The sequence below is a fragment of the Sturnira hondurensis genome, unplaced genomic scaffold (genome assembly GCF_014824575.4).
Source record: "Sturnira hondurensis isolate 20B ecotype Veracruz unplaced genomic scaffold, ASM1482457v3 Scaffold0004136, whole genome shotgun sequence".
Classification (NCBI taxonomy): Eukaryota; Metazoa; Chordata; class Mammalia; order Chiroptera; family Phyllostomidae; genus Sturnira; species Sturnira hondurensis.
Genome location: NW_028076767.1, coordinates 44,714,835 through 44,739,532, shown reverse-complemented (window position 1 = coordinate 44,739,532; position 24,698 = coordinate 44,714,835). Strand labels below are relative to the sequence as shown.

At 44.0% G+C, this 24,698-nt stretch overlaps 1 protein-coding gene across 1 annotated transcript in view; it reads left to right on the top strand.

Moving 5' to 3' along the window:
- The window catches only part of LOC118985719 (myosin-IIIb-like), a 32,458-nt gene extending 11,503 nt beyond the window's left edge, over positions 1–20,955 (top strand). The window contains exons 5-6 of the mRNA XM_037044487.1: positions 1,651–1,727; positions 20,806–20,955. Of these exons, the coding sequence (XP_036900382.1) occupies positions 1,651–1,727; positions 20,806–20,955 (227 nt within the window). The remainder of the gene's footprint in view (positions 1–1,650; positions 1,728–20,805) is intronic.
- Positions 20,956–24,698: the final 3,743 nt, after the last annotated feature.

Genomic DNA, 24,698 nt, shown 5'->3' with positions numbered 1-24,698 from the left:
CAAATGTGCTGTGTCTACACCATCAGAGATGCATTTGTCACACAGTCCTGGGGCCGGTGAGCAGGCGGTGAGGGAAAGAACCTAGAAGATGGGGGTGGGGATGAATGCCGACGTAGCCCCTCAGCAGCTTCGTGATCTGGCGTGAAGGTAAAAGCTCCTGATCTTTCCCGTAGGAGTCTCCTGAACTTCCAGTTGCTGCAAAAGAAATTTCTGAAAATTAAACACAGAAAAGCATAGCTGCTTTTTTTTTTTAACCAAAATTGTAATGGAGGATTGGGTCAAATGAGAAATTATCCATGGCCAGTAGAGGCTATAGAGCCCTCTTGGGCTTTCTAATTAAAAGAGTGCTAGCAGCCAGCACACCTACTCCCCACCCCCAAACATCCCATTGTTCCTCAGCAAATCTGTGCGGGATGTTTTCGCAGGTGTGCCCTTTGCTAAAATGCACACACATCCAGGTTTTTCCGTTCTCCTCTTTGAAAGCATTAGTGGCAACCCTTATCATTCTCTTAAGGGCTGCATTAGATTTTTGCTTGGTATAAAAGAATGCTTTGTATTTGTAAAGTACTTTACAATTTATAAGTCATTTTTGCATTTGTTTTCTTGTTTGTTCTTTAAGAACTCTGTGTTAGGTGTGATGAGTATCATTATCCCCAGTTGGATGATGAGAAAGCTGCAGCTTAGAGTGAGTGGTCTGTGGTAGCGTGGCTGAGTGGTCTAGTGTGAAGTGGTCTGTGAGTGGTCGTATAATTAGGAAAAGGCATGACCCTGATGAAAAAAAAAAACCAGGTCTTCGGACTCCTAACCCAATGTACATTTACTTCTACTTCCTTCCCTAGTGGTATAAAGAAGAGAGCTGACTCAAGGCTAAGACAGATAAAGTACATTGGAATTATATTAAAATTCAGGTGCTTGACATTGAGGCCTACATAATAATATGAGTGAATTTCTTTTCCCATTTGACAAACAGTTTTCTTGCTAGTTTTCTAGGCTTCTAGGTAAGATAAGGCACTGAAAACTTTTTATGTTTACACTGATGTTCTATTATAGATAATACATGCCAATTTTCTTTCTCCATAAAATGAAACACCATTTTAAGAAAGAAATCACCTGAAACATATTGGAAATATAATAGGAATATATTTTGGGTTGATTCTGGTTGTTGATGTTTTCTTTTGATTTCAAGTTTTCAGCAAAATGGATAGAAAGGCTTATTTAGGAAAAAAACATTTGAGTGATTTAGATAAGGTGATAAATGCTCCCACACGGTGCTCCACAGACTAAGGAGCCTGTCAGCCAACTCAGACCTGCCTCCTGTTTTTGTGTGGCTTTTGAGCTGGGGGTAGTTTTCATATTTTTAAATGGTTGGGAAAATATAAAAAGAAGAATATTTTATGGCATGTGAAAAATTATATGCATGCACTAATAAATGTTGGTGGAAACGCAGGCACACCAACATTTGTGTTCTTTGTTTCTTTGTGTTCTGTGGCTGCTTTTGCACTGTGGTGGCAGAGTTGGGAAGATGGGACAGAAAACATAAGAATCAAAGCCTAAAATATTTGTTATCAGATCCTTTACGGAAAGTTCACCAGCCCCTGGTCTAGCATCACCCTCTGCTTGCTGCTCAGCTACAACCCCGTTTCCCCCTAGGTGTGTCAGCTCAACTCACCAACACACGGCTGCGGAGAAACACGTCGGTCGGCACGCCGTTCTGGATGGCCCCCGAGGTGAGGAGCGGACCTCGTTTCTTTGTGTTTGTTGAGTGCGATGCCTTGGTACGATGACTTTTTGTGGGAAATTCCTGCACTTCACCAAATTTTCAGGAAGAAGAGAATCCTATATCCTCTTTGAACTGTGAGAGTTCTGTTTGGGGGAGTGGTAACACTTACCCACAGAAAAGCAGGGTTAAGTCAAAGCCAGCCCATAGGACACCTTCATGCCATCGGAGAAAGGTGCCCCCTCCAGAAAACGCAGCTGTCCAACGGCTTGGACTCATCCAGCTTTTATGTAAATTACAAAAAGTCACCTTCTCTGGATAGATGGGACCCCAGTGACATGCGGCTTGGTGACGAGACAGATTTCGGTCCCAGCTGGTCTACAGAACTGTGTGCAGTGGCTCTGGTTGTTTTGTGGTGGTGGTTACCATGCACATAGCAGCTAGGCTTACGTACATTTCTGTTTCCCAACTAAACCTGGGATTTGGTCCTAATTTAGTTGGGGCATCATCACTGAAATCTCTATGAAATGACACATGCAGAAGTTTGGAGACACTGCCAGCTAGAAAGGCAAACCCTGAAACACAGGTACAGTTTCGCCTGTCAAGTCAGCATTCAGTTCCACAGTACTCTGGCCTGTGCCTGAGAGCAGCCGNTTGTTTTGTGGTGGTGGTTACCATGCACATAGCAGCTAGGCTTATGTACTTTTCTGTTTCAACTAAACCTGGGATTTGGTCCTAATTTAGTTGGGACACATCACTGAAATCTCTATGAAATGACACATGCAGAAGTTTGGAGACACTGCCAGCTAGAAAGGCAAACCCTGAAACACAGGTACAGTTTCGCCTGTCAAGTCAGCATTCAGTTCCACAGTACTCTGGCCTGTGCCTGAGAGCAGCCATCTAGGACTAAGCCAATGGGCTCTTTTAATAAGCAGACTTGTACAGACATCTCTTTAAGGGTCTTTCTGTTCCTGGACAGGAGGCCTGGCCTTGAGTGCATCTGCCTAGGGCCAGCTGTAGTGTGTGGGTTCTTGACTTCATGTAGGAAAGATTTCACAACACGAGTGCAGCTGATTCTGAGAGTTCATTACGGCTGGAAGAGTGAAACACAGGAAGGACTTAGGGTAGAAGTAATGGGAGAGAGTCTAGGAGGTTCTCTGCTTTGGCTCCCTAGAAAAGTGATAGGAAAGGAGTGAGCCAAATCGGGGCTGCTGTTAGCTCACTGAGAAGTCAGGGAAAGAGGGCCCCTGGAGACAGGATTGGGGGTAAGCCCAGTCTAGCTGCTGCTGCCCACCGCTCCCTGGGAAGGGGCATGGGGGAGCTCTGGAGCCAGCCCACACTGAATCTTCCTCCTGAGGGCTTTTTTTTTTTTTCTGCAGGTGACAATCTTGGGGGAGGGTTTCAGCAGAATATTCATCAGCTTTTCAGGTGCATTTTTAATATGATGATGCGTCAAAATGAGCACATGGGGGGGGTTGGGAAATTCTTTCATCTGCTCTATTGTTTTTATTTTGAGGCTGCCTGGCTTTTAATGGGGTTTTTGTTATTGTTTCCCCAGATTTCATCTGTCCTTGGGTTTAGCTGGCACGAATGACATTAATTGGGTCTCTGTTCTTTATTCCCAAGACCAGGGAGATTTAAGCCTGGCATTCTTTGGCTAGGGAGGACAGGTATGAACCATTCGCTCTTAAGTGCCCTTGGTTGGGGAAAATAAGTTCTTGGGATTCACCAGCTGGCTGTAAATTGTGCAAACTCTTTGGCCTTGTTTAATTTTCTGGTCTCAATTTCCCCATTCCACTTGCCCAGAAATTTTCCTGGCTTCTCACTACCCTGTGTCATTTCCATCTCCATTCTGTCCCCACAGTTGTCCTCCTATCTGGCTGCCAATGCGATCTCCTACACAGTAGTTGGTTCACACTGATCTGCTTAAATGTCTACACTGGCTTCCTATTGTCTAGGACCCTCTCTTTCATACCTGGGATATGGACAGGCCCATTTTAGAGAAAAAGAAAAACCCTGCAGATTCCAGTGTTTACTCAGATCTTAAATGTTTCTTAAATAGCTTTGGCCGGTAGGGCTCAGTTGGTTGAACATTGTCCTGTGTGGTAAAAGGTCGCAGGTACAATTCTCGGTCAGGGCTCGTACCTGGATTGTGGGCTCTGTGCTCTGTTCCCAGTTGGGGTGCTTGCAGAAGGCAGGCCGCAGACATTTCTGTCTCACATTAGTGGTTCTCTCCCTCTCTTACTCTCTCCCTTCTCATCTCTCTCTGTTCAAAAAGTTTCTAAAAGAGGTTTTAAAAAACATAAAACTAGGAGTAAACTCCTAGTCACTTATATGTATAGAACTAGAAAACAAAAGAGAAAATGTATTATGAAAAAACTACAAAGCCAGTAACATGCAAGTGAGCACCCTTAATTTACTGAGACAGATGACATTGTTTTGTGAAACTCAGTTCTCCTGTGCATTGTGACTGTTTCAGAGCATGAAAGAACAGATTATTTTCAGTTGTTTTGTCGTACTCACTACGCTGTGCCATGTGGAGACCCAGTTTTCCCACCACTGTCCTTGACTTTAGCCCCGGTGAGCTCTCTGTGCAAACGGCGTCTCCTCTGGCCTCGCGCTGGGGCCGCTCTGGCTTGGTGCCACCTTCATAGTGAACAAAACTGCGATCACTGAAGTCGTGTGGCACATGGTTGTCCAGCTGCTCTGGAGTATATTTTTACCACTACTCTTACCATTTTATTATTATAAATAAAATTATCATTGAAACAGAAATAAAACGTTTCATAAGGCTCTCGTGAACTTGAGAAACACTGCAAGACAAAATCAAAACTCCTTTGGATGGTGAGCAAAGCCCCTGAATTCCAACCCTTACTTAGCTGTCCAGCCTCACTTCAGGGTATTTTGCTCCAATTTACTCGTGCTTCATGCCTCAACAAGCGAACAACAAGTAGTTTTCCAAATTCATCCTGATACAGGATTCCCTTGAGCCCTTTCATGTCTGGAGGGGCCCTGAAAACCCTGGAGCATCCCTCCTCGGTCTTCACATTTCAGCATCTTCCCCCCAGACACCTCCCCTGATCCCTGGCTGACAGTGAGGATCCCCCTCCCCACTAGCCCACCATGACCATTGTATTGTCATTGTCGGCAGGCTGGCCTCCTGGCTGGACTCTACGCTTGGCAGGGACTTGGGACGCCCAGCTCCCAGTACAGTGCTGGGCACAGGGTGGGTGCTCAGTGAGCATCTGTTGGATGAATGAATCCACTGGTAAAAAAAAGCCAAAGAAGAAGATGAATTTGGAGGGTAGTTTGAGGAGGCCGACCATTGTCATTAGCAAATTTCTCTGTAGATTTTAATTGTTATTAAAGGAAAGCATAACTGAGGGCACTCAACTCAAATTTGGGGCAGCGTAACAAGGAAGGTGGTGTACATCTTATAATCTAAGGGAAGCTGGTGTTCTCAGGTCACAGTGGGACAGAGGATTTTGAACAAATGGGCTTTGCTAGGTTCCTCCCTGTCTACCTAGTTCAGATGAAACTGTAGTGATCTATGACGACACATCCTCTTCTGGGGCAGGTTGTCTATCTAAATGCCTTTTAGGCAGTCAAGGGGAAGGTCAAATTTCTTTCTGAGTCTTTGGATTCCTAAAAGGCTGCACAAAATCCACATCCCAAAAGGCACATTTTGGGGCGGCAAACTCTGCTTCTCTCCAGTAGGATGGACTGCACAGTATGTTGATCTCCATACGCGTTCACTTCTGCTCGTGTGAGTGAGTGGTGTTTAGATTAACCACGACAGCAGTGCGTGTGCTGCCCATGCCAGCGGGATAAAACTGGTGCAGGCAACCAGTGCTTTTATTTTGAAAACGCAGCTGCAAGATCCTTGATCCTACTTTGTTTTTGAGATATTGAATCGAATTATTCTTTTCCCATTTTTATTTCCATTTTTATTTCACCAGCTTGAGTAACTGTAATATTTAATTCAAATACGCTGTGCTTCAAACCAGGTAGCTAATGGAATGTGACCGTACCACACAATCAAATGTTGACGAGCAGTCCAAATGCGTAGTTCACTGGGGCAGCTCGAAGCTGCAGCTTGCATTGGCTATCATATTGTTAACATTCTCCACTTATTTCCTCTCACTGCCTCATTTGGATGATACTAAAGTTGAAAAATTCTGGGTTAAAGCGGTATCGACTCAGCAGTGTAAGAGAAGAAAAATTCTAGGGGTTCGCCTAGTACTTGGTGTGATAGTTGCCTGGCATGGTAAAAAGGTCAACGTGAAAATCAAGACCAGTACAATTTTTTACAGACTCAGTGTGTCAGTATTGTACTGTGACTCATGGAAGATTATTTTAAGAGGGAAAGAAAAAGGTGCAGCATAGAAACTATGTAGCAGATTACCCTGAGCAAAGTGACTGAAACAATAGGAAACTGAGTTTCTCATGTAAGTGTAGGTTGCAGAGTTTGTTGATTCAGCAGCTTAGTAAACCAGCAAAAACCCAGGTTCTTAATTTCCGTGGCCATGACCCCTGCAAGCTGCATGCCTTTGTTGTCAGGGACTGACTCGGGGGCAGTTATGACAACATTGCCTGTGAATATGTGATGGTTCCTACAGCCACCTGTGAAAGTGTCCACGGAGCAAACAGATGCCCTCCCCTTACTTCTATGGGCCTGCTCCCGTGGCCAGCAAAGACATTTAAGTGGGTTCTCCCGTCCTAAGGTCAAAGCCCTGTCCAATCTGTATTGTTTCCTAGGACCGCTACAACAGCGCACAGACTCGGTGGCTTAAAACAGCTGAAATGTGTGATCTCAGTTCTGGAGGCTAGAAGCCTGACATCAAGGTGTCAGCAAGGCATGTCCCCTCTAAAGTTTCTAGGATTTTTCCTCGCCTCTCTCTAGCTTCTGGCAGTTTGCTGGTTATTTTTGGTGTTTTTTGGCTTATGGCAGCAAAGCGGCAGCATCCGCCTGTGTGGTCACATGCCCTCTTCCTGTGCGTCTCTGGGTTCACAGGGCTGTCTTCTTATAAGGACACCTGCCATTTTGGATTAGGGGTCCACCCTACATAGCTATGATCTCATCTTAACTAAATACACCTGCAACAACCCTATTTTCAAGTAAGTTCACATTCTGAGGTCCTGGAGGTTAGTACTTGAATATATATCTTTTTTTAGGACATAATTCAACCCATAACAACTCTCCAAATACTTAGCAACCCTTCTCTATAGTAAATACTTCAAATTTCCAAGGTAATCAGTCTGTTATTTGGAACCTGCAGGTCTGTATGTTACAGGTGCTAGCTTAGTGAGGGAGCTCAGCCTTGCCTCTCTATCTCTCTCTCACACACGTACACATACACAGCTCTCTCACAGCCTCAGGTGTCTGAGGCATAAACAGTTCTCTCTTGATGTACCAAGCATAACAAATTGCCTTCTAGGTGGGCTCTCAGTACCTTCAGAATTTTGTTCTGTCCTACCTGCTCTGCAGCATTTTTTGGTGATCTCCTGAGATGTTTGACCCAGGTGACTAGTCCCAACCTTCTGTTTACCCTGAGCCTCTGGTCTCCCTTCCTATATCTTAGACCCATATATGTACACAGTCTTCTCATTACCCATGCTGAGTATCTCTTTTCTCCTCCAGCTCCTGACACCCAATTTCTCATAATTTATAACATGATTAATAGTGTCTCATATTTGCATAAAACTTTTAATATTATTTTTAAGTGCCCACAGCTACCTGTGAGGATGTCAGCTAGGCGTAATTACATTGATGTCATACATATGGGATCCAAGCCTCTGCCAGGCTAAGCGCCCAGGGACACTAAACAGGGAGGTGGGTGGATAACAGTGGTGGACACCCGTATCTCGTGACCCACTGAACTAAGGGGTTTTCAAAACAACCCACGCCCAGTGTCGGTATTGGTATTGCTGAGCTGGTGTTTGCATGAAACACATGCCAGGTAATGTGCTGGTCTATAGCAAAAGGGATCAAAGGGGAATTTATGTTCATTTTGTTGATGGCAAGGGTTAGAGGTACTTGATCCTTCCCACCACCCCATGTGGCATAAGAATTAAGGAACCAAAGTTGTCATTGTTGTTTTTATTGAGGACCTTCGGAGACTATGTTAAATTATGCCTTAAGGTTAGTTGAATGCACTGGAGTGTCCAAGCTGATTGTCAAATATTGAAACAATCCCATTCTGGATAGTGAATGGCTGCTGTTCAGAAGTGTTCCTCAGCCACCAGAGGTGGGTGTCTCTTTCTTGGGGACACTGCAGGCCTTGGGTGGTCTGGTAACTACAGGGGCAATGTCTTGGGAGCAGAGGAACTCCAGGACCAGCCCCAGTGCTTGGGCCGGCTGACTGTCGGTGTAAATATTGTGCCTGCCGAGCAAGCGTGCAGTGGAAGGAGACTTTCACTTACCAAGGACCTGCTCATGCACCAGGAACTGGGAACGGCACGGTTTAGATACATCAGTTTGTTTTATTCTCACAATAGCTCTCTATAGACTTATTTTCTCCATTTCATCCAAAGAGGTGTAGGAACTACCATGCCTAAATTCACATACCTAGCTAAGTACTAGAGCTGTTTTGCTTTTCAGAGAGCAGGAGAACGCGTCACATTTTACAGCTAAAGAAACTAAGGGAGGGGATACTCTCCCAGCTCATGCCGAGCACACTGGGCACCAGAACTCAGGTTTCCTAGCCACTGGCCTTGGACTCTTTTGCTTTCATGTGTTTATGTGGGCTGCTCACGTGGAAACTGTGTGCTGAGACAGCGCTTACAGCAAAGACATGTGGAGACCTGGTGGAAGAATACTCTGAAATTGGAGTGTCAGACACATCATTTTAAAAGACGTACATGAAGGGACCCATCACCTTTAATTTACAGGTTGACTACACTTTGCAATCCCACCAATGAGAGAAGCAGCCCGTATATCAACATCTTCTAAGACAGGCCCAGGTCTGCTTCTGTATTAGAAAGCAAACTTGTGGATAAAACATTTGCTTTTTTTAAATTTATTTATTTATTTTTACTTCCATCTGCTCATTGTTGCAAACAAGAGCTAATCAGCTGAGCAGAGAAACAGATGTGCTGTGACAGCTCCCAAAATGGGTCTCTCTCTGCCTGGCAAAGGGTCCTTGACAGGGGACGGTTGCCATAACAACCAGCTTACATCAATGCGGGCTTTCTGCAACCACTCCTGCCTTCATTAATTATGGCATTCCTAGCTAAATGATACAGTAACGCTCTTTCCTTTGGCACTGCCAGGACTGGAGATGACAAACGATATATAATGTGTTGGAGGGCTGAGAAGGCCATAAAAGCCTCCAGAGCTAAAATATTTTTATTGTCATCATTACCATTTTGTTCCCTAAGCTCTAGCTGTGGGTTTGGTTCGCAACTAAGGGTGAGCATTTATTGAGTGCTTACTATGTGCCAAGCACTAAGTGCTTTATTTGAAAGAATTCATTTATAATCCTCACAACAGCCCCAGTGAGTCAGAGCTATTCTACTAATAGTCCAATGTTTTAGATAAAGTAATTAAGTCACAGAAGGCACTGTTCTTGCCCTTGGACAAGTTGTTAGGTGATGCCACCAGGTTTTGAACCCAGGTGTTTAGCTTCAAAATCCTCCCTCTTAACCACTGTACTAGAGCAAACTGTTTGTGACTACTAGTATACCAGGTAAGATGTAAATTGGTTTTCCCCTCAATTTTTAAATCACTATTTTAAAAAGATTTTATTTATTTATTTAATTTTTAGAGAGAGGGGGAAGGGAGGGAGAAAGAGAGAGGGAGAAGCATCAGTGTGCAATTGATCAGTTGCCTCTTGCCTCTGGTGCCCCCCCCACCCCCACCACCACTGGGGCCCTGGCTCGAAATGCAGGTGCCCTGACCAGGGAATCAAACCAGCCACCTTTCTGTTCGCAGGCCAGCACTCAATCCACAGAGCCATACCAGCCAGGGCTTAAATTATTTTTAACAAGAATTATGCTTCCTAATACGCACAGAAGAAAGTATCATATTTCAACATGACACTAGAAGTCAGCGTAATTAATGCCCAAAGGAAGAATCTGGAAAAATAACAAAGTCCTTTAGAAAAGAATTTAGGAGTGTGGATTTTAGTTTTAGTTCTGCCGCTTGTTTTTAACAAGTGATTGTGGTTAATTTATTTTAATATGACTTCAATTTTGGTAGGAAAGTTAAGAGCACAAATTTTGTGGTCAGACCTAGGAGCAAATTGTAGATGACTTCATCACTACCTAACCACAAACCGCAGGCAAGTCACTGAATACCTCTGAGTAGTAAGATGAGGAGAAGTTGGAAGAAGTAAAATGAGAAGGAAAAACATAGCCCCCAAGGACAAAACGAAGGGATACTAAATGTGTTCGGCCCAGTACCCACAGTACCAGGCTTTAAAAAATGGTGGCACATACTGCCTGAACCGCACCCCCAGCCTATTCCCAGCTGTAAGGAAAAGAGATGGGCTGTGGGAACCTATGTCCCCAAGGTCGCTTCTGTGTTTCATAGAACATTTACAGTTTCCAGGGGGAAAAGCCCCTTCCGGCTCTCACATTCCATGGCTCTGCTATTCCTCGGATGAGGTCAGGGGGTCCCCAAGCTCTCACCAGGAGTGAAGCAAGGACACTAGTGAGACCTTCAGGGTGTTTTGTTCTTTTTCAACTTGACTGTTTTTAAAGTCTGTGGATTCTTGGGACCCCATCTGCCAGTCAGATCACTGAGAGAGGCTAGCTTTGGCTCTCGGGAGGTTTAGGTAAGGGGTTTAGAATCTTAGATGATTGTCCACAAGGCCTGTGTTTCTTTCCTCAAGACATTCATCTCTGAGATTCTGTAGCCATTGTGCTCACTGGTGCCCTGCAGTTTCCTGTGTTAACATCTAAGAAACAGAGGGATTCCTTCCTTTGTGCTCTGGGGCTGGCCCTGCCTACATTCCCACCTTGGCCCTGCCTTCCAGGGCCCTGAAGCACAGCCCAGGAGCTTAGGGCCCTGCTGGGCGAAGGGCCCATGGCGAAGGTGAAGTGACTGGGCACAGCCCCAGCTTCTAACCTCTTCTCCAGTAATAGCTCCCTCCTCAGTGGGAACCCTGTGGGGAAGTTGAGTCACATATCATTAGTGTGGAGGAGGGAGGCTGGCCCCGGAGGTGGTGGTGACATATCATCACCCTCCCCCTGGAGAGACTAAACATAGGACACCATCTGAGGGCTGACGCTCCCAGATGTGCAGAAGCACGTGAGGCCGGGAGTAGAGTCCTTATATTCCCCCACCCGCGCTCAGTGCTAAGAAGTGTTAAAGTAATGGCCTTTGTGAGCATTTGAAACTTTCCTGACTGTCCTCCCACTTGCCTGCGGGGGCGATGAGAAAGGCCAAGGCACCTGCTCTTTCCCCTTCTTCATCCACCAAGGAGGGAGGACTGGCGCTGTTCCCACTGGGGCAGAAGTGTTTGCTGAAGGAACCTCAGAGCCAGCCCCGGCTTTCCCTCAGCTCTGAGTCCCAGATTACCTGATGGCTACCCGGCTACCCGGCTACCCGGCTACCCACCGTCAGTGCCTCCTCGGCCCCAGGAAAGGGGATTCACACCTGGGCCACACTCTGCATTTGTTCCCCTGGCTGACGGTCACTGAGCTGTCAGAAGAAAAACCAAGGGCAGGAATGGGAGCCCAGAGGAGCCTCGGGGTGGGGGTGGGGCAGGAGCAGGTAGGGGCGGGCTGGGGGCGCAGGCAGACCCGTGTGCACGGTGCGATGTTAGGTCTCATGTTTTTTCATACCTGCTGAGTTCTAGAGAGTTAAAGGAAATTCCTCACTGATAGGAATGTATGACATTTCCAAGGTCATATCCTGGTTACATGGTGACGTCAACCTGAGAGAGGACAGAATCCAGAGGCCAGAGGCGACCTGCAGACAGAGAAGTACGACCATGTGGGATCATTCAGATATTCTGTTTGACTTGCTATTTTTTTCAATGTATTGTGGAGGAGGAAAACCTTTCTCTGTCATTAGTTTCCATTTCCATGTCTCATTTCCATTACCTCCTAGCTGTGAGACTTAGGACAAGTTTTTTATCCTTTCTGAGTGTTTCCTTACCTGTGGTAGTAATTCCCACCCTAACGACTGTAGAACTCTTACTCATTCTTTCCCTAACTGTACTCTGGTAGACGTGGAACACCAGTTGGCAAACAAAAAGGGCAGCAAGGAGGGGAGAGTGAGGGACAGAAAGAGTGAGAGGTGGCAGGCAGCTGTCTGCTTAACCGGAGGCTTTCACATGCACCTACTGTGGAAGTTACTGTGGCTGTGGCTTAGGGAACACAAAATCCTTAGCAATGGCCTAGCATTCTTCGTATTTTCAGAATCTTGACTATTGGTGTAGCTACTATGAAAAACAGTATGGAGGTTCCTCAAAAAATTGAAAAATAGAACTTATGACCCAGCAATTCTACTTTTGGGGGTATTTTATCTGAAGAAATAATACTAATTCAAAAAGATATATGCACACTGATGTTCATTGCAGTGCTATTTACAATAGCCAAGAAATGCAAGAAACCTAAGAGCCCATTAATAGAATGAATGGATAAAGATAATGTGGTGTACACACACACACACACACACACACACACACAATGGGAATATTACTTGGCCACAAAAAAGAATGAAATCTTAACCTTTTGAGACAACCTTGATGGACCTAGAGAGTATTATGCTAAGTGAAATAAATCAGACAGGGAAAGACAAATACCAGATGATTTCTCTTATATGTGGAATCTAAAAAACAAACAAACAAAAGAGAAACATACTTTCATACTTTTATAGATACAAAGAACAAACTGATGGTTTGCAGGATGGGAGGGGGTTTGGGGACTGGGTGAGAAAGGCGAACGGATGAAGAAGTACAAACGGGCAGTTACAAAATAGTCACAGGATGTACAGCATAGGGAATGTAGTCAGTAATATTGGAATAACTACGTATGGTGCCAGGTAGAGACCTGACTTATCAGGGGGATCACTTCATAAGTTATATAAATGTCTAACCATTATACTGTGCACCTGAAACTAGCACAATACTGAACGTCAAATGAAAAATAACAAAAACAAAGAAAAAACTGAATTTCCAGGAAATGCCTCATTCAGGAGGGTAGTGGGGGAACCGTAGAGTTTGTGCTGATTTGGCCACGGACCAGCTGTGTGACTCTCCTGCCAGGACGTCAGTTCCCTCCTCTGTGAATAAGGGAGTTGAATTAATGAGCCCTAAAATCCGTTCCAGCATCCATCTCTGGTGTGAGGAGCTGCTGGAGCAGGGAAGAGCAGTGGGATTATCCTGGGTCTCCAAGCAAATGTGCTTCTTCAGAGTCTTTGAGTATTAGGGATAAATACAGAAATCTGGGCGGGTTGATTTGCCTTTCACCGGGAGATCTGTGGATATTGGCCCTGAGTGGAGCCCAAAGCTTACCATATAATTAAGTATAAGTGACATGTTCCCAGGGCTTCAGGGCATTTAAGTGCAATAATCAGTGTGTGTGTTGGCCTCAGACCCAGTTCTGGTCCCTCTCCACCCTCCACTAGCCACAGTGGGGAGTTGGTGCTGTGGATCGTACTCTGTGTTTTTACTGTGCAGCTTGTTTTATTTTTCTGAGTGCAGAAGTTGAATATTACAGTCCCGGGAAACATTTGTAGAACACCATATTTTAATTGGCAACCTCTCTGAATATCATAACAGTATAATTTAAATTATTTCTGGTGATTTCTCAGTATAAAACATATAGATTCAATTCTAGCCTTGAGTTTTATGAAAAAATCAAAACAGAAACTTTCTGTCACTTGCAGTTCTGTTAGTCCCCATCCCCTTTGCAAACAAACAAACAAACAAACAACCCCAAAAAACAAAAACAAAAAAATAAACAAAAACCCTCAAACAAATTTGAAATGTATCCTCCCTTGAATTTAGGTTTCATCCAAAGGAAGATATTTGGTTTATTCAGTATCTCAGTTTATAACACTGTTAAGATGTTTGTATGTAAAACTGATGAATAATACTTGCCATTAGAATATTTATAGCTGCCATTTCTAATTCCAGGAAAGTTCTATTTTAGAAAACTTTATCATCAATAATATTTATCAGTTATGCTACATGAATTGCTTAAGCAAAATTAAGAATCCCAGTTGCTTCCCTACTGTTTAGCCCATATTGTTTGCCAGTCTGTAGACTGCATTTTTGGGCTCAAGGTCATCCAAGGAGTAACAGTTTCAGGTCTCCTGGCCTATCCTCTTTTTTAAGCTGAATTTAGCTCCTGATATAACAACAATTTGCCTGTGTACTGGAGTGAAATTTTAATCTTGGCCTTTAGTTATTTTGGATCACAAGATCAATTCTAATAAGGTGAGGAATCAGAACATAGAAGGCAAACCTAATGGTATTTTTAATCATATTTCAAAACATTAGTGGAGAATAAAATAGTCTGAATAGCATATATTATTTTTTTAAGTTTGATAAATTACTTTATAAGAGCAAAACATTTTCCCCTCATGGTAGATAATGCTATTATAATATTATTTGCTTGAAGTATTGATTAAAATCATGTTATTGAAAGAGATTTTAGCTCAGTGGTTCTTGGCTATATACTTTGATAAATAGTTTCAGTTAAATATCTTGTTAGAGAAACCTGGGTATTCTGCATGCCAGAGAACATATGGTGACTGAGCTTTTAAAATCCCCTTTACATCTAGTCTAATAAAGATGTTCTTTTTGAATGATGAGGGCCTTGAGAGGAGGAGAGACTGTTCTCTTGGGTTCTTACAGCCCAAGTCTTTCTGCAACTGGTAGAGAGTGACTCTCACCCCTGTCTTGGGAGCTTTATCAATAAGCCCATCCTTGGTCTAGGCTGAAGTGTCACTGTAATCACTGGGCGTTTCATGGGACCCTGGTGGCCTGAGAAAGTGAAAGTACTACCCCTTAGCCTTGCGCTTACAGTTGGAAAGGGAAGTTCTTTAATGCTTGTGTGAATCTCCTGGGAACCTAATTTTATAATCCAGACACCACCTTTCACCTGCCAACTTGTCGCTGAAGAATCTCAACAGCCAACAAATGACCTGGAGGAAGCAAACACACCCTTGAAAGTTAAGGCAAACTTTTCAATACTTATTTACATTTTCAAGACAAAACACAGACAAAATTTACTCTTTTTGTTGTACAAATAATTCATGCTCCCTATAGACATTTTAGAAAATGCAAAAAGTTTCAAAGCAGTGAGTAAAAAACAGATAGTACCCATGTATCAGTGACCCATCCTTGTCTACTACCAGCATTTTGGTGCTACAGAAAAAACTGGTAACCAGGGTTGTCACAAGCAGTGCGTCAGAGAAGGTCCATGAGAAGGGGGCTGCTCCTTTTGCTTGGAAGAAGGGGTGCAGGAAGATTAAGCGATTTACTAAAGTTATCCAGTGCAGGGGGGTGGCAAAAACAAAACAAAGATGCCTGGCTCCAGGGAGTTTTCTCATACCAGCCAGAGGCACACAAGTCTTTTCACAGTGCAAGAGCTACTGACAGTTGTTTTTTCTCTGCCATTCCCCAGCTGGTGGCTGAGGAGAGGGTCCACCATCTTCCACAGGACTCATCTGACCAAGCCTGAGGGTGGATGAGGAGATACGTGTCAAAGCAGTTGCGTTATCAAGTTGTGGGGCAGTTTCACCTCACAGACTCCTTTGGGGGAGGGATGGAATGTGATCCCTCTGTGGGGCAGGAAGGAGTGACTTGGGGCTGATTTAGAAAGTTTGAGAGTTTGGAACTCGTTACCCTGGAGAAGGCTGAAGAGAGCTGCCTTAACAATCATATAGTTGATTTTTTGCTCTAAAGACCAGTAGAGCTGAACTACTGGTAAAAATGTGTTGTCCTCTCCAGAATGAAAAGTTTGGGGGCTGCTAAGATGGTGGTGACTGACAGGTGGGAGCCTCAGGCCCACCTCTGGGTAAAAGAGCTGTTGGCGTAGGGCACTGAAGCTGCTGTGTGCATAGCTGTTGCTGGTACTGCAGCAGCTATACACTAAACAGCGTTAGTGTTTTTAGTCTTCCAAAAATAAGCAGCACTGTGGTCTAAGTGTACCTAGAAAAACTATAAATTTGCATTTCAGGGCAGGGGCCCGGACATGCTCCATTAGCCAGCATCCAGACAATTGCTCGGTTGCTGAAGTGCATCTTCCTTCACAGAGGCATTATCACAGCGACCAGCATCTTTTCACGGACCTTAAGACCTTCTACAAAATACTGGTAATAAGATCCCCTTAAGGTTCTAGTTATCCACTTCACATCCCAGAATCATCTTTTTGCTCCAGCTAATTCGCATAGAGAGGTTAGCCTTTCCATTTGAGACACAACCCCAGAATGACTGATTTGGAAATCATGAAGACATAGAATATGCAGGCTGGAAGGGATGGTAGAGATCATTCATTCCCACCTTGCCATGTTATAGGTCTACAAGGTGGGGTCCCTATAACCAAAGAAGCCTCAGCTCAGTGTTTTCAAGGGACTTGTCTAAAGGAATCCAGCTGGTAAATATAATAGAGTTCACACTTTGTGATTCCAATCCAAAGATTTTTCAGCATAGCTTCCCTGGTGAGGGCCACAGAGTGTTAGGTTTTCTTCACAACACTGGATTAAGATAAATACCCCAATTTGTTCAAGTCCTGATGTACAACCTAGTATCTGCTTCTGGTACTTATATCTGTGTATTAAAACTACAAATTTTGACTAATTGTGTTGGCAACCAACAATAGGAAGGTTAAAAATCTATTGAGTTCTGAAATGTAAGATACATTTACTATAATATAAAGCTCCATGCAGTCACTGAAAACATGTCAGTATTTGATCGTTACCCTTCATATATTCTGCTTCTGATCTTAATGGAATTTTGCTTTTCTTAGGGCATCTATATGTGGGGGGAGAGGGGAGTGAGGTCCTGAGAGCACAAGTGATCTTTTTCCATACTTGGTTAGGAATAGCCCTCAGCCCCAGTTTGAACTTGTTCTACTGCCTATCACAGACTTCTCCTGACTTCTGTTTTTGTAAATGGCACCATCGTCCCCCTGGTTTCCCAGGATCAACACACCAGTCTTGGTGTATCTCTTTCCCTGACTTCCCATGAGACATGCTTCTCCAAGATCAGCAAGTTTTCCCTTGAACTCTCTCACACACTTATTTTGTCATTTCCATTCATTCCACTGTCAGCAACATAATTTTATACTCCTATGGTAGAAGCAAAGGCTCAAAGTAAAGGAACGTATATACTTGCTTTGGGCATGGCTGTTCCTTGGGGTGGTAGAGGTGAAGTGGAAGGGTGTGAGAGAAGAGGTATTTTGGGTCCTGGACCTGCACTGATGTCATCTAAACCCACTCCTTCATCCCTTTGGTATGACTTACAGAACTTGGAAAACCTGGTCCAAGGGCAGTGCACTGATTTACCGTCACCGCTCTCTCTCCCTAGCAGAGCATTATAACAACTGGTTAAGAGAGCTCTTTGAGAGGTCCCCTTCTCATGGGGGTGAGGGACCCAAAGACCAATCAGCCATCTGTGCATTCCTAACTCAGCTTTATTTCTCCTAGAGACAAGGAGAATGATGAGCTAAGGAGAATGAGGTCACTTTTTCTCCTAAAGAAGTCATTGTAGACTTCGGAATTGGATTGATAGGGAACCTAATTCTGGGACGTGTTGACCTTCAGTGCCTTCTCTTATAGTGCTTCTTTAAATCCCATTACACACCAATCCTAAAAGAAAGACTCCCTCTGAGCATATGGAGTTTAGGTGATAGAACTCTAAAAAAACCTAGTTAGTTTGGTCAAAATATGAGTGCGGCACTTACCACATTATGATGTGTTTACTTGTATCTTCTCTGCCTGTGTTCAAATTCTGTCCTTGACAATGACTGGTGGTGGGCTCTGAGTGAGCTATTTACCATATTTTTAGGACTATGAGACCCACCAGACCATAGGACGTACCTAGGTTTTAGAGAAGGAAAATAGGAAACAATTTTGAAGCAAAAAATGTGGTAAAATATGTAATAACCTGTGACCCCACTCCACTGCTGCCCCCCACACCACAGGGAGTCAGGTAAGCTACATTCAGACTATAAGACACACCCCCATTTCCTCCCAAATTTGGGGGGAGGGAAAAGTTCGTCTTATAATCCAAAAATACAGTACCCGTGCTATCCCTCAGTCTCCACACCTACAAAAGGGGATGATTGCACCTATCTTATAGTATGAGTATGAGGCTTAAATTAAGTGTGTATTGGGCATCCTCTCCCCAGGGCCTAATACTTTGCCTGGCTCCTAGGTACTCAATAATTATTCATAAGTTATTTTACTAGGGAAATTTCCTATAACCTTCTTTGGAAGACTGACCTTAAAGAATTTTGTATGTCACAGTACAAAGCTGAATTTTGGGAAGAGAATTTGGCTGAAGGGTACTTTTCTATTAATCAGACGGAGCTGAAGATAGTATCTGTCTGTAAAGAGAAGTTGAAACCAGATGAATGTGTTGAATATTTTATGACAGCACTTGAGAAACCTTAGGATATCATTCTTGCACTTGGACAGGTTCTTGGAATTGTCTGTCTGTGTCCCTTCTGTGTCTGAAATGGCTGGGGGTTGATTTGAATTTCTTCCCGGAAGTTGTGGCCCATGGTACTAGACAGTCTATCGTCTTGCTTCTCCTACAGTGGTCTCCCTCTAACGTCCCAAGCATTTGGCGCCTGCGTCCTTTATTGGACATGTTAGTACTCGTTGTCTTAGGGCATTTATAGGGTCATGGTTTGCCATTTAATTATTATAGCTTCACTTTAAATGTCAGTTGGCCGTAGCTCTTGTTGGGAAAGGATAGAGTCTTATTTCTCTTTTCCTCAAAGGAATGTATAAAAATGGTCAACTATTTGCTGACTGATAGGTCTAAAATTCTGTTAGTCCCACATGTTTGGAAATGTCACTTCTGAAAGGGAAGGTATTGTGTAGCCTTTTTGGGAGATCTATACAAATAGCCTAGTTCCTCAGCCGATTGTGGAGGGGGAAAGCCAAGGCTTCAGGGGCAATGAAATGGCCTTTGATTCCGAAATTGGGACTATCTGAACTTTAGTTTGAGGGCATGTTTGAAAATAATGTGTTAAAAGTGTGACAGGAGATTCTATGGCAGGATAGTCTATTCAGGCAGTGGAGCTGGGATCAGACCAAGAGGCAGGCACACAGGGAGACTGTTCTTCAGTTCGGAAACCGGGAGAGAGGGTAGAGGCAGTCATGGGGGGAGGCGCACCAGGTCTCAGGCACAGTGGTGGGCACTTTTGCCTGGCTCTGCAAGTGCAACTAACGAGTAAACCTGCTCTCTGCCAGACCAGGTCTGGCAGAGAGCAGGTTTACTCATTTCCTGTCACAGCCCTAACAGTATCACACGTTCAGTGGCTTAAAACAACACACTTTTGTTCTCTAGGTCAGAATTCTCTAAGTGCGAAGCTGAGAATGGGTCTTAGCCGGTTAAAATGAAGTCTCCATTTCAAAGTGTCATAGGCGTCTCAAACTTAATATGTCCCAGATGGAGATCCTGCTTTCGACCCAAAGCTGCTGTTTCTACTGTCTCCCCCATTTCATTAAAAAGCAATTCCATTCTGAAGTTGCCCAGGTCTAAAACTCTGGACGCTTCCTCAGCTTCTTATAAGCCCCACTCAGCAAATCCGACTGGCGCTGCCTTTAAAATTATGTAATTAGAAGCTGATTATTTCTCCCTGACTCTAGTTTGGACTCTGGCAGTAGCATTTTTAACTTGCTCTGCTTCTTCTATTCATCTTCCGTCTTAATGTGCCCTCCATGCAGCAGTCGGGGTGCCGCGGCTAACACAGAACCAGATCTGTCCCTCCTCTGCTCCCCAGTTGGCCCATTTCACTCAGTCAAAGCCAAAGGCCTTAGGGCCTAGGAGGGTAGGTAGGCCCATCCCTCTGGCCCCCTCCCCCATGCTTATATTTACCTCACAAGCTGCTCGGACCACCGCATCATCAGAAACTCAAAGCTTCCTACCTGTCCGTATCCTTGGGCCATCCTTGGCCATGGAGGCAGATTTCAGGTCAAACAGGGGCATCTGTTCCTCCACATCCACTGGCTCACCCTGCCTTCTCAAAACCCCATTGCGATGGCCACCAGAGTCTGAATGGAGAGGCTTTTTCTGTCTGACTCAAAATGGTGCTGGAGCCCTGGCTGGTGTGGCTCCGTGGGTTGAGTGCCAGCCTGCAAACCCGGGGTTGCTGGTTCGATTCCCAGTCTAGGGCACATGCCTGGGGTGTGGGCTGGGTCTCCAGGAGGGGGCTGGGAGAGGCAACCGCTCACTGATGTTTTTCTCCCTTCCTTTCTCCCTCCGTTCCCCTCTCTAAAGGTAAATAAATAAATAAAATCTTTCAAAAAGAAAACGTCGATAGAGAGAGATTTCCCTACCAGGTTCTATGCTCCCCCAAACCAATGATAAGCCCAGGCGCATCTTCTGGTTCTGCTGCCCTTGTACCCAGTCAGAAGCAGCAGCTGCTGGTGGCATACAGACCAGTCATTGGGGTTTGAAGAGGGGGCAGAAGTTCCTAGAAAAGGGGAATTGGAGGGAGTGGTTTCTATTTTACATTAACTATCAGTCTTCCAACATCTTTCTGCTCAGTTGGCCACTCCTGGGCATTTGTGGAGGAGACAAACGTCTTTGAGAATGAATGTCCTTTCACTACCGAATTCAGCAGCTGGTAATGAGGTGCAGGATGCAGAGGAAGCCTCTCCTTACAGGATGTCAGGGCAGGCGCAGGGAGGTGTTCGCCCCTTACCTCCCCTTGCACTGTTTTTTGGTTGGTTTCAGTGCATGGTTTTTGAACTGAACTGATACATGGAAAAGAGTTAATGAATCTATTAGGTGATAAATTACAAATAAAGCCTTGAAAACACACAGTTTATCATTACTAGAATTCTGTATCAGCGTAGCCAAGGGAACTGAGAAGGGGCTAGGATCGGCCAAGGGCCTTTTAGGACATCTGAAGGGTTGATGTGTAATGAATGTTCTGCTTTTGTCTCATAGGTTATCGCTTGTGAGCAACAGTATGACTCTTCCTATGACGCACGCTGTGATGTCTGGTCCTTGGGGATTACAGCTATTGAGCTGGGGGACGGAGACCCTCCCCTGTTTGACATGCATCCTGTGAAAACGCTCTTTAAGATTCCAAGGTAGGACACAAGATGGCGCTCTTGGCTCGTAGGTTCTTCGTGAAATCAGCTGTAGCGGGAATGACAGTTGTAAACAATTTCTCTCCAAATCTATGAAAGCCTGCTTGTGAAATGTATAGTATTTCTTTTGGGGGTAGAAAAAGAGGAGAGGGGGAAGAGGACATTACTAAAGATAATATATCCTAAGGAGCAATAGGACTTTGTTGTAACAATTGCATATTTTCCGTAGGTACTCTAATACATACTGAAATGTATGTGTTGAGATGTTCATTTTTGAAATATTCATTTTTGGTGCTTTGGGTGAGAAGACTACAAATGCAATTTTGGATTCAGCAATCTGTCTAAATACTGTGTTTTGTTTTTAATTATACAATTATTTTTTATTTGTTTGAATCTTTCTTGACTATTCAAGAAAATTTGGGGGTAAAAATGTGTATCATATTTTTGTATCCACTCAGACCAGCACTTAAAAATATTTTTTAAAAATTTTATGTCAGTTGTAAAACTGTCTCTCTATTCCTTAATTTCTGTCTTAATGGAAAATTGTGCCGGAAGAGTGGTCTGTTTGGAGTGTGTTTAAATGCTGGTGCATTTTCTATTGTGTGTATTCATCGGGGGTTTGTACAAGAGGTTTGGTTGTTTGTCTTTCATCAGAATCCTGCTGGTGTTCAGCCAGCTGGAGAAGCTGTCAGGGAGCTCCTTCCCAGCCAGGTTGCAGGTTGAGAGATCTGTACCTTTCACATTTCTCCTTCAAAGGGAGGCGCTGGGCTGGCTGGGAGCTGTTTAACCACTTCGACAAAACAAGTGTTAACCTCTCGTTATCTGCACAATCACACAGCTATGACAGCCCTTAAAAATTTCTCCTGATTGCAATTTGCATTTCTGATTAGGTCTATTTATATGCAGATGAGGCTCTGTGGTGTTCATCATCATAATGTTATGTTTTATACCTAATCCAGATGTGAACAACCACCCACCATTATTCCAAAAATGATTCCCACTCAAGACAGGGCTGGTCTTTTTGCCTTTTCCAAAGCACAAAAACAGGTCACGGTGACTAGAAAAGCAGACAAAGCTCCTGGCTTTTAAGATTAATAGTCTCGCGGGGGAACAAAGTCTGCTGAAGGTTTAGAATGATGTAAAACGCGGGACCACAAAACAGTATTGTGTACAGTGACGAGTCAGAATGTCAGAAATGGGGGCTGGGATGATTTGCGGGTGTGGTTTGATTTTTTTTTTACAAATGGCTTACTCTTCACCATTTATTTAATGTGGCCACATAGTTTCAGAATATCAGAATTAAAGTGTGGCTTTTGATTAGCAAGATATACTGTGTTTTTCGGACTATAAGATGCACCCCCCACCTCCAAATTTGGGAGGAATAGTGGTTGTTAATGCTNATGTAAAACTCGGGACCACAAAACAGTATTGTGTACAGTGACGAGTCAGAATGTCAGAAATGGGGTCTGGGATGATTTGCGGGTGTGGTTTGATTTTTTTTTACAAATGGCTTACTCTTCACCATTTATTTAATGTGGCCACATAGTTTCAGAATATCAGAATTAAAGTGTGGCTTTTGATTAGCAAGATATACTGTGTTTTTCGGACTATAAGATGCACCCCCCACCTCCAAATTTGGGAGGAATAGTGGTTGTTAATGCTGCTGTTGAGTTCTGTTCACATTTATATTGGTAAAATATTACATTATTTATGTTATTAAATATTTTACCACATTTTTTGCTTCAAAATTTTTCCTATATTCCTCCTCTAAAACCTAGGTGCGTCTTATGGTTCAAAAAATAAGGTATGTACTTTTGATAAGAGGCCGTCTGTGTGGGTATCTATTTTTCTTTTCTTTTTTAGTATGTGTCTGTGTACAGACCAACTGTCCAAATATTTCACAGGGTGAAAAATGTGAGGTAGCTTAGAAGGGATGTGTGTGTGTGTTCGCATTGACCCTTGATCGCCACGGACTCCTCTTAGCTTGCCTCTGTGCCCAGCCCAGCCTCTGGTCTCAGAGAATCTCTGTACGCCCACTCCTGTCACTTCTTCCATCTTGGGAGGAGCCTTCAGATCTGAAACACAGGGAACCAAGCCCCCCACTGCCTGCCTCAGGACAGGGCAAGCTGTGGGAACAGGGTAATTGCTAGGAAAGGATCTGAAGGGAGACAAGAACCCATATCCCGACGTAGGTTGAAGCTTTCTTTCTCTCCTGTCACCTCCTGGCCTTTTACCATCTCTTGGTTCCAGTGCAAGTGACAAAGAAGGTTGAACGAGGCCCATCAGCAATCACCAGTGAGTGGTTCCTCAGTGCCATCACGTGTACTCAACACTGGCCGTTGTCACAACCTTCACAGCCAACTTGACATTCCCGGGCAGGAAGGATGGAAGGTTTTCTTTTTTAAATGAAGCATATTTGCACTACCCAACTTTTATACTCACTAGTTTATTTATTTAAAAATTACCCAGTGGATTAGAAATCATACAGTTCTCTTATGAAGGACTGTGGATTGACCGTGTGTGTCCATACTACCTTAATTTTGAGTGCTAAAAATGTATCTTTCCCTCAGAAAAGCTCTTTGATGGCGAGTGGAGAAATGAAACATTTACATATTTTAAATAGACACTCCTCTTATTTACCCGTGTCTTTCATGAGGCTCTCAGTCTCTCTCATTCTCTCTCAGTATTTTCCTTTCTAATGAGGAAAAGCAAATGACCCTCGCACAGATCCTTTGAATCCATTGGTCTTCAAAATTTTTTCTTCCTATTTGGTTGTGAGTGTTTTCATTCTGTACTTCTTTCTCCTTAGTTGAACACTGAGTCTGCTTCAGGGTACTCTGGGAGCCTGAATGCTGCATGCTGCTTCCTCTTCTGGTCTTCCTCACTCGCCTCTTCTCTCTAACCCTTTCCTTGATGGAAATAAATTGAATACATTACCCAGTAAGGGAAGAAAAGAAAACCTTGACTAAGTCAGGTAAGAAGTGACTTTCACAAGTTACAAAGGACTTTCGAATTAATGAAGTGCTGCTTACATACGAGGTGAGAGCCTCAGAGGTCCACAAAGCAGGTAACCGCACGGGTTCCCTGGGCACTGTCAGAAAACCTGAAGCGAGGCGGGCCTGGATGTGGTTGGTTTGTCTGCACACGGGTCTCCTTGCTCGTCCCCTCTCTGCCTCCACCCACCTCTCCTTCCTCTTGACCTTCACTTCAGCAGATGACACCTGGAGCATTTGTGACCTGTCTTTGAAACGCTGTGTGACTCACAGTCTCTCTGACTTTGCAACCCCACAGAAATTATTTTCTGATCGGCAGAGCATCCACTCTTTCCTGAACCTGTCAGCGTGTGTCATCTCGTCTAATGCCTTGGCTCCCAGACAGTCACCCCTCTGACAGTCACTGCTCTGTTTGCTGGAACTTTTTCTAAGAGTTAGAAGAGAGGAAAAGAAGGAAAACAGTTTCTCCTGGTATCCGTGGGTTTGACAACCTCACTCCCAAGACTGTCTCCTGAGGACTCCTTTAAAATTCAGAATCTCAGAAGGATCTTGCAGATGACCTGCATGTATTTTTCACTTAAAAAAGAGATCTGTTTCGTAGATGTAATTGCAAAAACCCACAGAGTTAGAAGAAATATGTGGTAATATTGGTCTCCTGGCAACCAGTTATCTTTTCTTAACATAGAGTCTTTGTCTAATGACCTATTTGACCTCTACAGGTCAGGATCCGGAACAAGGACTCAGGGCGTGTTTC